The 16923-nt window shown below is 36.7% G+C and overlaps 1 protein-coding gene across 1 annotated transcript in view; it reads left to right on the forward strand.

The window, feature by feature from the left end:
• Positions 1-16483, forward strand: part of LOC149148630 (putative protein phosphatase 2C 47) — a 101940-nt gene extending 85457 nt beyond the window's left edge. Inside the window, exons 2-6 of the mRNA XM_089442228.1 lie at positions 14623-14805; positions 14899-14955; positions 15052-15113; positions 15312-15450; positions 15570-16483. Coding sequence (XP_089298354.1) covers positions 14623-14805; positions 14899-14955; positions 15052-15113; positions 15312-15450; positions 15570-16483 — 1355 coding nt within the window. The remainder of the gene's footprint in view (positions 1-14622; positions 14806-14898; positions 14956-15051; positions 15114-15311; positions 15451-15569) is intronic.
• Positions 16484-16923: the final 440 nt, after the last annotated feature.

A 16923-nucleotide genomic window follows, 5' to 3' on the forward strand; every position in this document is an offset into this window, starting at 1 on the left:
AAGAAGAATTTGATGGTCCAATTGGAGAAAAGGTGCAAAGAACTAGAGCTACAAGTCAAGAGATTTAACAAAAGTTTTGCTTTGTTACAAGAAAAAGGAGTTCCAACTCTTAAAAACTCTAATGGAAAATTGATTCAATTAAAGTATTATTAGGATAAACTGTGCAATATAGTTGCAGATGTGTCTATGTTTGCAAAGACAAAAGGAGCTATCAATGGAGAAGCTTTTCTGGAATGTCTGTAGTTTGATTTAAATATTCAACATGAGATTCATCACTTGTTTTTGAATAAACCAACTTTTCCCACCTATGGTCTTGTGCATGATTTTCGCACATAGTTTTGGACGGGATGGTTTTCGGTCCATGGTTTGAGACGCAGTGGTTTTAGGTCCATGGTATTGGATGCTTAGGCATGTATAAATATGTATTGTAACATTGAAAGGAACATAATGAAAAATCAAGCTGGTAGTCCCAATTTTAGGATCCAGGGGAAAATCTCTATGTGTATGTGTTTTATGTGTTATGCTCTTGCATTGTTTATTTTCTGTGTTTTAGAATTCGTATGCAGGTAATTTCTGTATAGGGTTAAAACCTACAGATACTTTGGACAAATCACTCTCCCTACAATTAACTCAGACAACCTTCTAATGACATTAATGGCAGTGGTGTCTTTCTTTCTCCTCCCAATATGTTTGAAGCATTTCTCATTGATTAGCTTGTTGTAGATGGGGACATCCTTAATGGCTTGGAGGAGTGGGATTTTAACACACAAGTTTTTCAATTCTTTGAGAATTTCAGTCTCTTTTAGAGCATGCTAACTGGAATGGATTAATCTTTGACAAAAGGGAGGTCTATTGGCTTTAGGAACACTCTCTTCCTTTTCCTCTTCAAGCTCCTCAGGTGGAGATGGAGGTTGGTTATCTAGAAGCACTATTCCATACCTAAGGTTGATTTCTTGATTCTCAATAGCATAGGTAGGGTAGCATATCTATCCATTATAGTTCTATTGTGCATGTTTATTGTTCAAGTTCATATTTGGTTGAGCAGGCATGTGAGGTTTCTTATGTAGAGTAGGATGAAAGATCTATGGTTTAGATGGAGGTGGAGGTAGTAAGGCTGGAGATTGGTTGAATGAGGGCATCCACCCCTGTGATAAGGTATTCCACTAAGGATGTGGGGGAGTGTATGGTTGAAATGATTGATTAGCAGTTTGGGAAGGGTATTAAGGTGCATAAGACCAAGGAGAAGGTGTCGAATATGAAGGATGAGCAGGAGAACACCACGAGGGAAGGAATGCATTATGATTGGGATTGTAATATGAATAGTGTTAAACACACACATGGGAAACAACAAATAGGAAAGATAAAACATAAGAGTGCAATTTTTATTAACAAATGATTTACATTTATAGTACATGTTGTGACCGTTGGGTTTCACATCCCAAGGTCTCCTGGACTACTTTTGTCTATTCGGCTTCCACACTAACCCATTGAGGATTAGCTGTCCAACATTCCCCCCCTTAATCCGAAGGGTTATGTACCAGTCCAAGAAGAGAGCTTTAATACAAAATGTGCAAAAATGCATGGTAGCACTAGGTAGGAGTGGTACCTACTATGACGTTGACTTTGGGTCAGTTGAGACTGGTCTGGGACCAGTGGTACACACTCTGAATCTGACTTCAGGTCAGTGGAGAATGGTATGAGACATTCTCAATCAATTCTTCTTCTTCATAGTTCAGCAGAGCTGAGCAGAGTAGAGTAGAACAAAGCCAGCAACACTGAGCAGAGATGAGCAGAGCTAGCAGAGCCAGCAGTGCTGAGCAGAGTTGAGCAGAGTAGAGCCAGCAGAGCTGAGCAGAGTAGAGCTAGCTGAGCCAGCAGAGCTGAGCAAAGTAGAGCAGAGCCAACAGAGTTGAGTAGAGTTGGGCAGAACAGTGCAGGGTACTGATGGCAGAGATAGTACAGTTGGACTTATGGATCAATGGATGGAGTTCTCCCTAGTTGAGAGGGAGTGTTAAATTGGCAACTAGGGCCAAACTCCATGTGGGTCAGCTTATTTATGGCAGGTGATATTTTTATTGGATCCCTCTCGTCGAGAGGTGTAGGATTGATCCAAAGATCATCCGATTCCGATAAGTATTTATGGAGATATGAATTTATTTTGTTTATGTAATTATTATCAAGCCGACCAGCACTTATGTAGGCTCTAGAAGCCCAACCGACGTGTCTATTCATCATCCTCATTTTTAGTATAAATAAGAGAAGACTTTAAGTCATTTGATACACATTCTTCATGTGATCTCCTCTCCACATCCTGGGTTTTTGGTGAAGGAGATACACTAATGAAGAATGCCCTAGCTGCAGTCACAGTAAACGTAATACCTTCATTCATGGAGATATATATATGCTGAAATCGCACAGCATGGAAATCTATATATACACACAACATTCAAGGGATTCATATGCGGTTATATGTGTGAACAACATGGAAAATGCAGATACGTTGTTTATGAAGATACATCTACACGCTGTCATACGCAGGTCATAAACAATGAAATCAAATACATTGGGTCATGAATCTGCAAGCAAATGAAGATACCCTATCTGTAGTTTAAGAGATACTGGACTCATATATATACGCATCAACAGAAGACACAACAAAACATCATGGCATTACGCAAGAATACGCTAGCTCAGCATGAAGCCCTAACCGCAGAAGATGCCCTAACTGATCCAACACAATCAATTACTTTCACTGTACCTGGAAGACCTCATACGCTGTATGGAAGATCGAATATGCTATATGTGAAGACATATAAAACGCAGTCATGGAGACATGTCTAACGCTGTACATGGAGACATATAAATCATAGTCTATACATGGATACGCAACAAATATATGCACAGAATTACACGCAGGTCTTCATGGGTTGTCATAGTTATATATATATATATATATATATATATATATATATATATATATATATATATATATATATATATATATATATATATATATATATATATATGTATATATATATATATATATGTATATATATATATATATGTATATATATATATATATATGTATATATATATATATATATATATATATATATATGTATATATATATATATATGTATATATATATATATATATATATATATATATATATATATATATATATATATATACTATATATATATCTATATATATATATATATATATACGCTGGTAATGAGCCGAAGTGATGAAGTGACTGTTCATGATCCGGACGCAGGCAATGATATAATACGCAGTGATAATACTCGCAACAACTATACACACATCAACGCAGTTATATGAATGTTGTTAGCCACAACTATCGTATGAACCCAACAGTGGGTCATCTATAGAACCTGTTGTTTGGAACGCAGTCATACATATCCCGCAGTTATATATGGAATGCAGAACCTGCAGTTTGAAACATAGTCATATATGGAACCCACAGAGATATGGAACACAGCCATATGTGAAATTGGAACACAATCACATATGGTAACTACGCAGTCATGGTACATAGCATAGTACGCAGCAATCGATGTAGGTGGATCTCGCAGCATGAAGGAAGCCGCAGTAGGGTATGGTCCAGTCATGGCACAATCGTTGACACTCTCGGTGTAAAGTGGATCTGGGTTTAGAGACTCTAGTCACGCAGTTTCATGAAGACTTATTCATGGAGACAGTTAGCAGTCTATGGAGACTCCTTACGATGTAGATCAGGGAGACTCATATATGCTAAAGGACTTTATACAGAGATCATTGATGAAATTTATATGCAGATAATGGAAGCTTATGTACGCTGCACATGATGAAACATACGCAGATCATAAAGGACTTTATACACAGATCTTGGAAACTATATACGTTGTACATGATATGTAATCTGGGCACATCTAAGAACGGTCTTGATGTGTTATGTCACGTTGAAAAGAAGATCTCGGTATATAGATCATGGTGTGTAATCCTCTCATCAAAGTAGAGCAGCATTTTGATGGATAAGATCATGGACCTGGACAGTAGCATGGTGCAACTAGAGGACGAGATGCAGCACGATGATAGGTATCAGTTGAAGCAGAATGTCTTCAATTGATCTCGTCGTTATAGGAGATGATCTATGCTTAGATCTAGACAAGTAAAAGTGTTGACTTCTGTTGTAATTGTACTATCTCTCTTTCTCTCTTTCTCTGCTGAACTTTTAAGATAAAAGAAGAATTGATCAAAGGGTTTCCCCACAAATTGTGGGGTTTGTCCCTGGTTCGCGCCATATCTTGTGTCCTCTTGTCTTGGCTTGTCTTCTGCATTTTATATTTATGTTCTATCTGCAGTTTATCGTAATTCTAATGTGATTGCTAACTGTGAAAATTTAAATAAATTGCTCTAGCATAGAACATACCAAAAATTAACAAAAGCCATCACCATCTCACATATACAACCAATGCCAAAGGAAAAATCGCACAACATTCCAAATGCAGGTTATAGAGTCAACTTACAACCCATCGTATACTTTTCCAGGAATCACCTCGGGTGCCATGTAATATGACAAATCAGATACAAAGAGCGCTACCAAAGAAGAGGGAAAAAATCTTCTGAATGCGTATATTTTCCTTTGCTTTTGAATTTTCAGTTATAGGTGCTGCGAGAAGTGGTGGAGGCATGTATGGCATCCAACCAGTGTCACTGCCAACTTAAACCCTGAGAAAATAGATGAAGATAAGCTTTTCAATTTGTTCTCCGTCTACAGGAATATATTACGCATTAAGTTACTCAAGAACGAGCTTGATCATGCCCTGATCCAGATTGCATATGGTTTACAAGCAGAATTGGTTGTCAACCTTTTTTTGAAGGGAGTTTTGCGGTATTGTGTTCTCCAAACCTAGTCGCTCTTGTCCCACTCTCTTATTCCTAAATCTTCGTCGAATTCTAGTGGACATTGCTACTTATGTTCACCTACAACCCATGTGGGATATTTTCGTTGTAGAATTCATCGACGGAGCTGCAATAGTTAGGTGAAGACATGGAATAATTGTTATGATAGCGGACAGTGGGCGACAGCGTAATTGTAGTGGGCAGTGTAATTGTTATGATAGCGGACAGTGGGCAGCAGCGTAATTGTAATAGGCAGTGTAATTGTTTAAATGAATATGTACAGTGGATACATAATAATGGAGCAGCGTTCAAATAAACATGGAGTAGCGTTCAAATGAATAACACATTTAATGTGTATACTTGCATGGAGGTACCTACAGCATTCAGCGTTCAGGGCAAAGAGCCCAGAGAAAATACCAGGTCAGGGGTATCAGTTCTGAAATATGGGTAGAACAGGAAAATAGGCAGAAAATGGAGTTACAAAGGTAGAAATACTAAAAATAGGACCAGCTCATAAAGACCATAAAACAAATGGATCAAAGAAATTATGCAGGGTAGGAATATGCCTGCTCTGATACCATGTTAAGCACACACATGGGCAGCAACAAATAGGAAAGATAAAACATGAGAATGCATTTTTTATTAACAAATGATTTACATTTATAGTACATGTTGTGACCGTTGGGTTTCACATCCCAAGGTCTCTTGGACTGCTTTTGTCTATTCGACTTCCACACTAACCCATTGAGGCTTAGGTGTCCAACAAATAGGTTGTCCCTTTCATGCCATGTTGGTATGGTCAGGATCCTTGAGGCATCCTTTGTTTGTTATAGCAGAGTTGTTCAACCCCACCTCAAGTTAGTTCTCTAATATATAGCTTTCAATCCAAGCGTAGAAGGGAAATTATCTATGGAGTGATTTTCCTCATAGACAAAGTAGACCCTTGGAACATTCAATTGACATTCATTTATGGGATGCCTTCTAGTGAATCTAGGGAAAAATATAGGTAAGTCTCTCTCTACTTTCTCTTGCTTCCTCTTGATCTACGTGGTGTCCATTTGTAGAGAAAGGGTATGCAACATTTCACTTTTAAAGTCTTCCGACATGTTCCCAATTTCACTCTTGATAGATGTGTTGGAGGAAAGGAACTGACCAAAGCTTGACTCACCCTACCCTTCTTTTTGGCAGCCCTAGAATCATTTTTGAAAACTTTTTTGATATCATTAAAAGATCGTTGATAGATGTCCCCTCGAGACAACATGTTTAGGGTTTCTAGGATATCTTCCCTGATCCCTCTAAGAAGGACTAACTTGAGTTATTCAAGATCAAGGGTGCAACTCACCCTTTTATAGATGAGTTGGAACCTTTCCTCATAATCATCCAAGGATTCATCATGTCCCAAGGTCATTCTGAATATTTCCTCTTTGGTGTCCTTGGACCGAAAATAGTCCCTATACTTTTCATTGAGAGATTGCTTAATTTGAGGATAGGCAGTGATGTTTTCCCTAGGTAAAACCATGAACCAACGCAAGGCTGAATCCTTAAGGGTGGATGGGAACAACTTCAACTTCTGGTCACCAGTAATCATAAGTTCTACAGATGACAACAAATTCAAACAAAAATGGATTAGGGTCTTCTGAGGTTAATCCATGGAAGTGAGGAAGGGTGGAGGGGCTTATGTTTTTCATCCTAGCATCTCTATTAGTCTCTCTAATTGGAAAAGCACCTTGATTTGTGTTTTCAGTCCTATTTCTATTTTCAACTATGGTGTAAGTGTGTGGAATGGTTTCATATTCTTCTTCCCCAATAGGCTCTTCAAAGATCTATGTTTGCTCACCTAATGGGTCCTCTACCTCCCCTGTAGTCAGAGAGGGAAGTTGATAGCCATCGAAGAATAGGGAAGGTTGACTATCTGATGGTGTCGAGGTATTTGGAGGAAGTTCCCTAAATTGTCTCTACCCCTACAAGGCATGAAAGAAAAATTTCCCTTTTATGTGTTTTTCAGAATTAATTGCAAAACATAAAGGAAAGGAGAATAACATCTACCTACTGAATGACAATTAGAAAGAAAACTAGAAATTACATCTACTTAGACACCTCCTCGGCAACAACGCCAAAAAGTGATGATCCTTAGTATTGAAGAAATGATGATGCAACTCATAGGGCTACCAACTTTACTTTATCAACCCGAGGTTTCTTACAAACTTTGAGGTGATAATGCTATATACACAGAAGATGCAACATTCTACTCGTGTCACCTATCAATTGGGACACTAGACCATTAGGGTTCCATAACAGTCTTCTTTTGACTAGGAGTGTGACTACTGATAGTGAATGTAAAGCTAGTTCTATTGCGGGAAAATAAATTCTTGCATATTTAGGAAATGAAAGTTACTGAATGGTAAATGCTATGAAATTCCATAAATCATCTAGTTAGGAAATGACATAGTCTACTTGCAGAAAAGGACTATGTTAACCTTGCAATTTATCCTCTAGATATTAGGATTGTTTGGAAACCAAAAGTTTTTCTATCATTCTAGGACTCGTAGATACACGAAGTAACTATCTCATTTTATGTTTCTAGAAAAATAATCTTTTAATTGCTAAATTCATAAATGTAAATGTTATGATATTTTGTCTGATCTTACATGGGGAGAAGGCATGGGAGAGTTGATCTCAGGTGGCATTGATAGGCATGCAATCAAATATGAGGGCCTAAACTAGTCTTATAATACCATCTTTGGTTAAAACATGGACAAATAGGCTGCTACAGGAGATCCTGTAGCTGCTACAGGAAACTGCTACAGGATGTTCTAATTTTCTACAAGATGTCCTTGTTTTTAATAGGAAGTTGGCTGGAGGGCTTAGGTGGGCAATAAAAGTGAGGTGAGGTGTTGGAGAGATTTACGATGGTGATAGTAGGTGTAGGTAAGGTGCACATTACCCAAGACTAAGCCCAACACACCAAGGAGGTTGGATTTTCCTAGAGTGGCTTGCTCACAGTGGCTGCAAAACAAAGGTTCAAACTATGGGCTCGTATGTCTTGGTAGAAGGTGGAGAGGATCTAGGTGAAGATGGTTGGATGAGTTCTTCCCTACTGATCAATAATCCTTGCAACAAAACCTGTTTTGTTTTTTAATTTATGCATCACTACATGTCGACATGGAAAAGATGAATGTTGAATTTGAGAAAGTTGATCTATCTATCATTAAGGACTAGATCTATGAAATGGAATTTTTTTTAAGCTACATAAACTTAAGGAAACAAGATAAAAATTGCAGGTGCTTCCAATAAATCATAAACAATGATCTAGCTAATAATGAACCCTAAGTTGTGCCATGACCAAAAGACAAACTCTGTTTTTGGGGTTGTGAGAGTGGGGCCCTCTAATCATGATCACATGAGGGAGATGAGATAGAGCCCGCTATCACAAGATTTTCTGAGGTACTTTCCTTCACTACTGCACCATTGATCTATGTCTTCAAACTAATGGAAACTAGGTTAAGAAATAATTCAAATCCTTATTAAGCTAAACAAAATAGAAATAAACTTCAATAGCTAACTATCATTTTAATCTAAGCATGCATATACAAAAAGAGGAACTTTTGCTACTATGGTTGGGCCCTAACCCAAGAGCTTCAACCCTTTGAGTCAATTCAATGATGGATCAAGGTAGAATTTCTCATTATCATCAAAATGTCAAATACAACATAACAATAACAATCACAATATTTCAACTCAAATTGCCTCTTGGCTATATTAAAAATAAAATCCTAATAATTCCCTTGGCTCTCTTATTTATACAAAAATGGAGCTCCAAAAATATCCGTAAAAAATAGTGAGACTTGGCTCCATAAGTCGAGAATGATTCTTTCTTAACTCTCAGTGGCTTGATTGCCAATGGACTTAGCTTCCTGAGCTGCTAGTACTTCCGAGATGATGGGATATGGTGGAGGAATCTTTGAATTATTTGAGGAGTTGAGGAGGGAGAGCAATCTCCTAAAATCTCTCTTGCTTGTCCATTTCTAGTTCCTTCACTTAAGTCAACCCAAAATTAATCCAATTCCTGCATTTAATACGTATTAGGCCACATGACATAGTAGCTTGTTTTCGTCCTTCTCATTAAGAAAAATATAACAAAATATGTAAAAAAATATGAGAAAAGTCAATTTTAATAAGCTGGAGAGTGGCATTGTGACCCATATAGTTCACCTATTTATGAGCCTCATCAAAGAGAATGTCCTCTCTGGCCAAAGACACCAGAATCAAGACATTAGAAGATTTAGTTGTCAAGCTAGGATATGGTCCTAGTGATGTCAAGACAAAAGAGTAGATAACAAAGAACACGAATGCATACATTAAATCTCTCAGGAAACAACTGAAGAGCACCCTCAGGCTAAGGAAGTCACTAATTTGGAGATGGAGAAAGAGAAGTTGTACACAATAGTAGTGGAACAAAATGCTCAAATCCAGAAAATGAAATAAGGCATGGAAACACTACTGAAATAAAAAGAGTAATGGGAGGCAACAAGAACATCAACTGAAGGAACATCAATAGCAGGGGTTGTAACCCAGCTAACAACACAAAAAAAGTTCCAATTTCCTCAGAAAATATAACTCAATATTTGGGGGAATTATCATTAACAAATAAAGAGGTGGGGAAATTGTTAGTAAAGGTCACTAAGATGGAAGAAAACAAGATGAAGGAAGAAAATGCATACTTGGGAGAAGTAAAAAATAACTTGAATTTAATTCAACAGATTCATAAGTATGAAGACCAATAACTCATTATTCAATTTTATATGAAGCTAAATGTAGAATTTGGCACAATATTAATGGAAATGTTGTAGAGTTGTGGCCTTCCATCCAAATTATTTTTGAATAGGAAGAACTAGTCCAGAGAGTTAAAGCAAAAGTGGAGCAAAGCAAAGCTCATATTGAACATAGGCCAAAAGAAGCACAAAAAGTCATAAGGATGTTGAACTCTAAAACCAGAGAACAACTTGAAGAGCTCAACATTCACAACGGGAAGGAGACAATAATGGAAGGAAAAATAGTTTTGACTAAGAAGAATTTGATGGTCCAATTGGAGAAAAGGTGCAAAGAACTAGAGCTACAAGTCAAGAGATTTAACAGAAGGTTTTGTTTGTTACAATAAAAAGGAGTTCCAACTCTTAGAAACTCTAATGGAAAATTGATTCAATTAGAGAATTATCAGGATAAACTGTGCAATATAGTTGCAGATGTGTCTATGTTTGCAAAAACAAAAGGAGCTATCAATGTAGAAGCTTTTCTGGAACGTCTGTAGTTTGATTTAAATATTCAACATGAGATTCATCACTTGTTTTTGAATAAACCAACTTTTCAAACCGACATTGAGGTAGATGAAAGATTTAGAAACGTGGTGAACTTTTCTAATCCATGATTTAGAAATATGGTGAACTTTTCTAATCCATGTGAAGAGCGATGGGACCAATTACTAGAATTGGTTGAATAAGTACAGAGTAGAATTTTTGTAATTTTGGCAACAAGACAGATAGAAGGAACTAGAAAATAGCTACAGTTAGCAACAAATTTCCTTCAAAGTTTCAACAAACAACGAAATTTATCCAAAACTCCTATTTTCTAGTTTTTGTTTCAGAAATATGTGTAATTTTGTTAGATATGATTTTGTAATCAATTCCTTTTGGAATTTGAAGGTAGTTCAATAGGAAATTTATAAATATGTTGTATTAAGACTTAGTAAGGGTTGGATTATGTATAATAAAATAGCTCTACATTAATGTAAGTTGTGGATTACACTCAAAGTGATCAATTTTTAGAAATACAAAGGCAATTTTGTTCTAGGATTCTTGTGTCAAACAAATGGTGATGTGATTTCTTATCTTAAATTGTTTTCCTTTCTCAGTTTTCATATGATCTTTCTCTTCCATGATTGTTGCAAGAATATTAAGAGTTGAATATGCTTAAATGTACTCATCTCTGGCCTGTTAATAAATAGTATTAATTTTTTGTTCTGACATTTAAGTATAAAATCCATCCATGTATGCTTTCTATTTAAAGTGATTCTGAATCTGGTTCATCTCATTCAGACCATAAATATGTTAAAATATCCAAGAGTTTGCCTAATCTTCCCTGTTAAAGATCCCTTATAAATTTGTAGTTGATTACTAATAAGTCTTATGACTCCATGACCAATGGAAGTTTCCTCCATATTTCAACCAAACCTTTCAAAAAACCCAACTCGAACTTAAATAGCTAGCCTCACACAACAAGAGCCCTCTCTGAAGCTGGAAGGGCTAGATCCCATCTTTAAAAGTGGTTTTGTGGTTACCTCTCGGTTTCTCTTCTCAGCCTAGGTACATTATATAGTGATAACAGAGTGGTCGCATGTTATAGATTAGTTGCATTGTTTTCCCTCTTGGATTACATGGGTATGGCCAACCTCACCTCCGTTTGCAAAACATGGACATTTCTAGGTTCTCTTTCATGCATGTGGATTCATCATGACATTAGGGCACATAATCTAGAATCTACCACTAAGTTGAACAAATTGAGGAGCATACACTTCCACGAAGTGAGTGTTGGGAACATGGTCATAACCTTGCAGGAAAAGGAACTCTAGGAGATGAATGGAGATGGGTGTCGTGACCACATGACCAGCTAAGTTCAAATTTATACTATAAAATTATTAGTGATGTGATAAGATGTCATGGCCCTATGTTGCCTAAGGTTTAAGCAACTTTGGCTGCTAGGGCTAGGTATGGGGAAAGGTTTGCAATCGGGGCATTTGTCGAGTATTGTTGCAATATTGCAGAGCTTGTATTCTTGGATTGCATGAAAGTGTTATGAGACAACACTGGGAAATGAAACATATCTTAGGTTATTGTCCATGGTAGGTTTTTGAAAAATCAAGTGGACAGTGGCTTCTCAATTTTGGGCCAGTCTACCAAAATTGGTTACACAGTGATATAACCCTAGATTTTACTTTTAGGTTGATGCATATATTGAAATATGGAGAGTAGCCACTACACTTGCAATGTTTGTGGTGATAAAATAAGAGAATGCAAGCATTGATCTTGTTAGGGAAAAAGTTGTAATGCATGGAATTGGAATGAGTTTCTATTGGATCTCGTAAATTATTATCAAGAGGGGTATAACGAGAAGTAATAAAGGTACTTTTCACTTTGCATGACCTTCTTAGATTTACTTGCTTATGAGTGATTGTTTTAAACCAAATTTCCTAATCTGTAGGTTAATCAGTCTCTTTTTACTTAGCATTTTGCACGAATTTCTCAATTTACTTGTGAAGGGATGATTCTCCGAAAACAATAATCATTAGTAGCTACACTTGTTAGTTGTGTGAGGTTAGAAAGTCAGTTTGCTTGAACATTTATCCAATTACATGTTAAAAGGTTTGATGAGCCTGTCTGCAAGTGAATTTTATTTGTTCTTGTGCAATCCATAGAAAATTTATTAGTCACTGCAGATGTTGTGAAAACGGTTTCTATGGAAGTGGCCATTAGCACTTTGGGAACCTTAGCAAGGTCACCTAACATATGGGTTACTGAGAAGATTAAAGGTGACTATCGAAACCATTTGTAGGAGAAGAGCACAAGGTGATAACTACATTTTCTTTGTTTATTTTTAATCTTAAAACTAAAAATGAAAATATGAAGCCTTATTTTACCCTTTATAAAGCACCCTTCTTTCATTTTGCATGTTTATGGTGGTGCCTTCCCATTGCATGCACTGTAGGTACAATGTAAATTACTGTTGTCATTATTGATTGATAAAACTGGATGTTTGACTAAATATTTCTTCAATTTTCTATCATCTAAATAATAACAAGTTTCCTTCCTCCTTTGCAAATAACATGAAGTTTATTTTTTTTTTCTCTCACTAATTGTGCTATTGCAGAGGCAGGTGGCATAAGGGAATTGGTGGATCTTTTATTCAGATGGCCTTCTAACGGGGAATGGGTTTTAATCATGTTTAAAGCTACAATGTTTAATTTCTAGAATTTGACAAGTAAAACTATGAAACTAAGAATGTTATGTGTCTTTAAAAGAGTTCTATTTTATCATAATAGAGAAGTGGGAAATCATTCTAACACATAGATGGGCCACTTTTCTGTATTTTCTTTGCACAAAAAAATATACAAATAAACCTCGTAGTCTTGAATGATATCTTTATGGAAGATGGATTGTCTCCACTTTTGTTTGAACAATAGGTATAGTTACTTTGTTTAAAGTTCAATCTCTATATATATTTTGAGGAGAAGTAAAGAGTAAGCTACTCCGTTTGAGTTAATATTGGATGAATTCCATAAGGAACCCTATGATGTTCATCTCGGATATAAAAAAAATGTTCTTTTCTATAAAGGAAAAATATTTTTGGTTAGACATGAGTGCCATAGATTTTAGTGAAAATAGAGAGTGCATGTATTTTTGTCTTCTTCTTTTATGATGTAAGAAAATAAAGAGCCAAATAAGAAGAAAAATTTTGTCTTTGTAAGGATAGATGAGGACCTAAGAGCTAAAAGTCTCATAATGGAAAATAAGATGATAAAAAGTGTGGAGTCTTTCCTTTGGGCCAAATTTTATTACAAAAATAATATTAGAAAACCTATAATAATATTTTTACAATAAAATACTTACCAAAATACTTATCAACTAATTGACATAATAAAATTTTATTTTAATTCATAAAATATGTGTGTGTAGAGAAATCAACCCAACAAAATCTGAAAGGATTACTATCTTAAATTCTTCTTACCAAAATATAAATCATAATAATTTTTTTAAACAAATTTATTAAATAAAGGATATTTAATATATATTTATTTATGAATTAATGAATTCAAAACCTAAATATATTTTAAAAAATATTAAAAAACAATAATAAAAAATACATCTATAAATAAATCTCTACACCATAAGCACTTAGTAGTGTCTAAGCATAGGTATGGCCCTCATGCAAGATGTACTAAACTAAGTGGGACCATTCCGGACCCATATTTGTTGAGCAAGATAGACTTACAAAGAAATAGATAGAATATGAACATCCTTTTATAAATCTCTGTCAAATTGCACTAGTAGTGTCTAAGCTATTTTTAAAATCATGCAAGATGTACTAAATAAGTGGAATATTCCGGAATATTTGTTGAGCAAGATAGACTGACAAAGAAAACACCATAAGCACTTAGTAGTGTCTAAGCATAGGTATAAAAAATCATGCAAGATGTACTAAACTAAGTGGGACCATTCCGGACCCATATTTGTTGAGCAAGATAGACTTACAAAGAAATAGATAGAATATGAACATCCTTTTATAAATCTCTACACCATAAGCACTTAGTAGTGTCTAAGCATAGGTATGGCCCTCATGCAAGATGTACTAAACTAAGTGGGACCATTCCGGACCCATATTTGTTGAGCAAGATAGACTTACAAAGAAATAGATAGAATATGAACATCCTCTAGAGATTTTGTCAAATTGTATAGCTTGTTTTTTACTATTTTTAAAATATTTAAATTACATTAATATTTAATATAAATTTTGAAAAATAAATGAAAAAGAAAAAATATCATTTATATTTCAAACCTAAGTTAAAAAATCTACCTATAATAAATAAAAATCTAGCTCTAATCAAAAGTTGCGATAGAGAAGAAGGTTGTAACACTGCTAAATTGGTTTGTTGTTATATGTATACAGGTATAACAAAACATCTTAATTCCAATAAGTGGACGTGTTTATGTTTATGTGGAGAAGTCGTCACAACCTTTCATCGTAATGCTCAAATAACGAACTCGCCACAACCTTGTGATGGGGTTGATAACTCTATTTCCAACGTTACATCTATCAACAGCGAGCGTTCTGGTGGTGAACGACGAGTGGGTAATTAAATAGGTTCATTTAGGGTGAGGGAGGTATCATTTTGTTCAACTTAATTGTGCTGCCTGAGATTTATTACTTTAGATGCAAATGCAGATTATCAAATAATAAGGATGAAGAAATTATGCCCACGTCCTGGGTACGTGTGTCCAGGTATTCTCTCTTGTTCAAGCACTGTTGGTTGAATGTGCATTTAGAAATTGCTTCAATTCAACGCTGATTGTTTCAATATCCTGATTGTATCTGCAGGGCACTTCATTCATTCATTAAATGACCGTCCCCCCTTAGCTATAAAGAGTTTCAAACGGAGAGTTGTAGAGCTGTAGTAGGTAAGCTTATACACGCATAACGTCCGTCGAGTTGCAGAGCTGTAGTAGGAAAGCTTATACACGCATAACGTCCGTCGAGCTGCAGAGCTGTAGTAGGCAAGCTTAATCACGCATAACGTCGAGTTGCAGAGCTGTAGGAACATTATTTATTTTCCTTCACTTAACAACTCTGTGTTTAAGGGGAGGCGTGATCGGAAAGGGTGCTATGTGTTTAAGGGGAGGCGTGATTCGAAAGGGTGCTGTGTGTCTAAGGTGAGGCGAGGCGTGATCCGAAAGGGTGCACCGGTCACGCAAGGAGGTGTGTGTGCAGACGAATTAGGTATAAAAAAATCCAGAGAGCCACCGGGTGTCTACTACGCTAACTTGATCGAAATAGAATAGAAATACGGAGGAGGAGGAATCAAATCTAATTTGTATTCAAATTATTTGCATACGCAGAAGAGAAACAAGAAATGGAAGGAGGTAGTACTAGAATAGATGAAAAGATGCAGCAGCAGCAGGAGGGTGACAAAATTGAAGAATTGAAGGATTATATTCCGGTGTTGCGCTCGGGTAGCTGGGCCGACATAGGGCCCACGCGAGCACAGATGGAAGACGAGCACATCCTCATGGACAAGGTACCGGGTTTCCAGTCGCTGGCGTTCTACGGAGTGTTCGACGGCCATTGCGGCGGGGATGCAGCCACATTTATTAAAGAAAACCTCCTCAATTTGATACTCCGTGAGGGCGACGTGGATTTTTGGGAGGGAGGAATTGGAGTAGGAGTTGAGAAGGCCATCAAAAATGCTTTCCTCAAGGCCGACGATGCCCTGGCGGAGGCCCACATCATCAGTTCCGGGACGACGGCACTTGTGGCCATGGTGTCGGGAAAGTCTCTCGTGGTGGCCAATGCTGGTGATTGTCGGGCGGTTTTGGGGAAAAGGGGCGGCATAGCTGTTGAAATGTCCACCGATCACAAGCCCACCACGAGCGCCGAGAGATCGCGAATCAAGTCCCAAGGGGGTTTTGTGACTCACGACGGGTATCTCAACAGGAAGCTGGCTGTCTCCAGGGCACTCGGGGACTTGGAGGTGAAGGCTTGTAGTCCTCTGATCGCCGACCCGGATGTGCAGCAGGTGGAACTGAGCGAAGAGGACGAATTCCTCGTCATTGCCTGCGACGGTCTTTGGGATGTGCTGAGCAGCGAGAGAGCAGTAGCCATTGCCAGGAGAGAGCTGATGTCAAGCAACGATCCCGAGGGTTGCTCCAGAGTCTTGCTCAACGAGGCTCTCGCCAGTGGTTCCGGTGACAATATCACCGTCGTCGTCGTCTGCTTTTCAGCCCGACCACCGCTACCTACGCCTCACTCTTGACTTCTCATTTTGGATACAATAGCTGTTGTCTGTCCTCGACAAATGCTTAATTAATTATTTTTGGATTAACAAAAGAATTTACAAAGTTTTTTTATTATTATTATCCAATTTTAAAATCACACTCAAATCAAATTATAATTTTCAAATTATCTCCAAGTCATACACTAAAGTGACGTGTGACACCTCTTATTTGTAAGACAAAAGACTAGGCACCAAATTTGTGTATATCCATTTATATCTTTAATTTTTAATTATAATAATTTCTTTGTTTTACTGAGAAGTGTATTTTATAAGACAATTAAGTTAAAATAATAATTATAATGGATTGAATTTATATCTTTAAATTTTTATAATAACTACAAAACTATCTCTCCCCAATATAATTAAAAACAAAATTAAATGTATATATTTGATTATCTTTAGTTAAAAGCACACTCCGT

This window comes from Pinus tabuliformis, chromosome 9 (assembly GCF_031772625.1).
Source record: "Pinus tabuliformis cultivar Carrire ecotype Pingquan chromosome 9, CPIR1, whole genome shotgun sequence".
In the NCBI taxonomy this organism is placed as follows: domain Eukaryota; kingdom Viridiplantae; phylum Streptophyta; class Pinopsida; order Pinales; family Pinaceae; genus Pinus; species Pinus tabuliformis.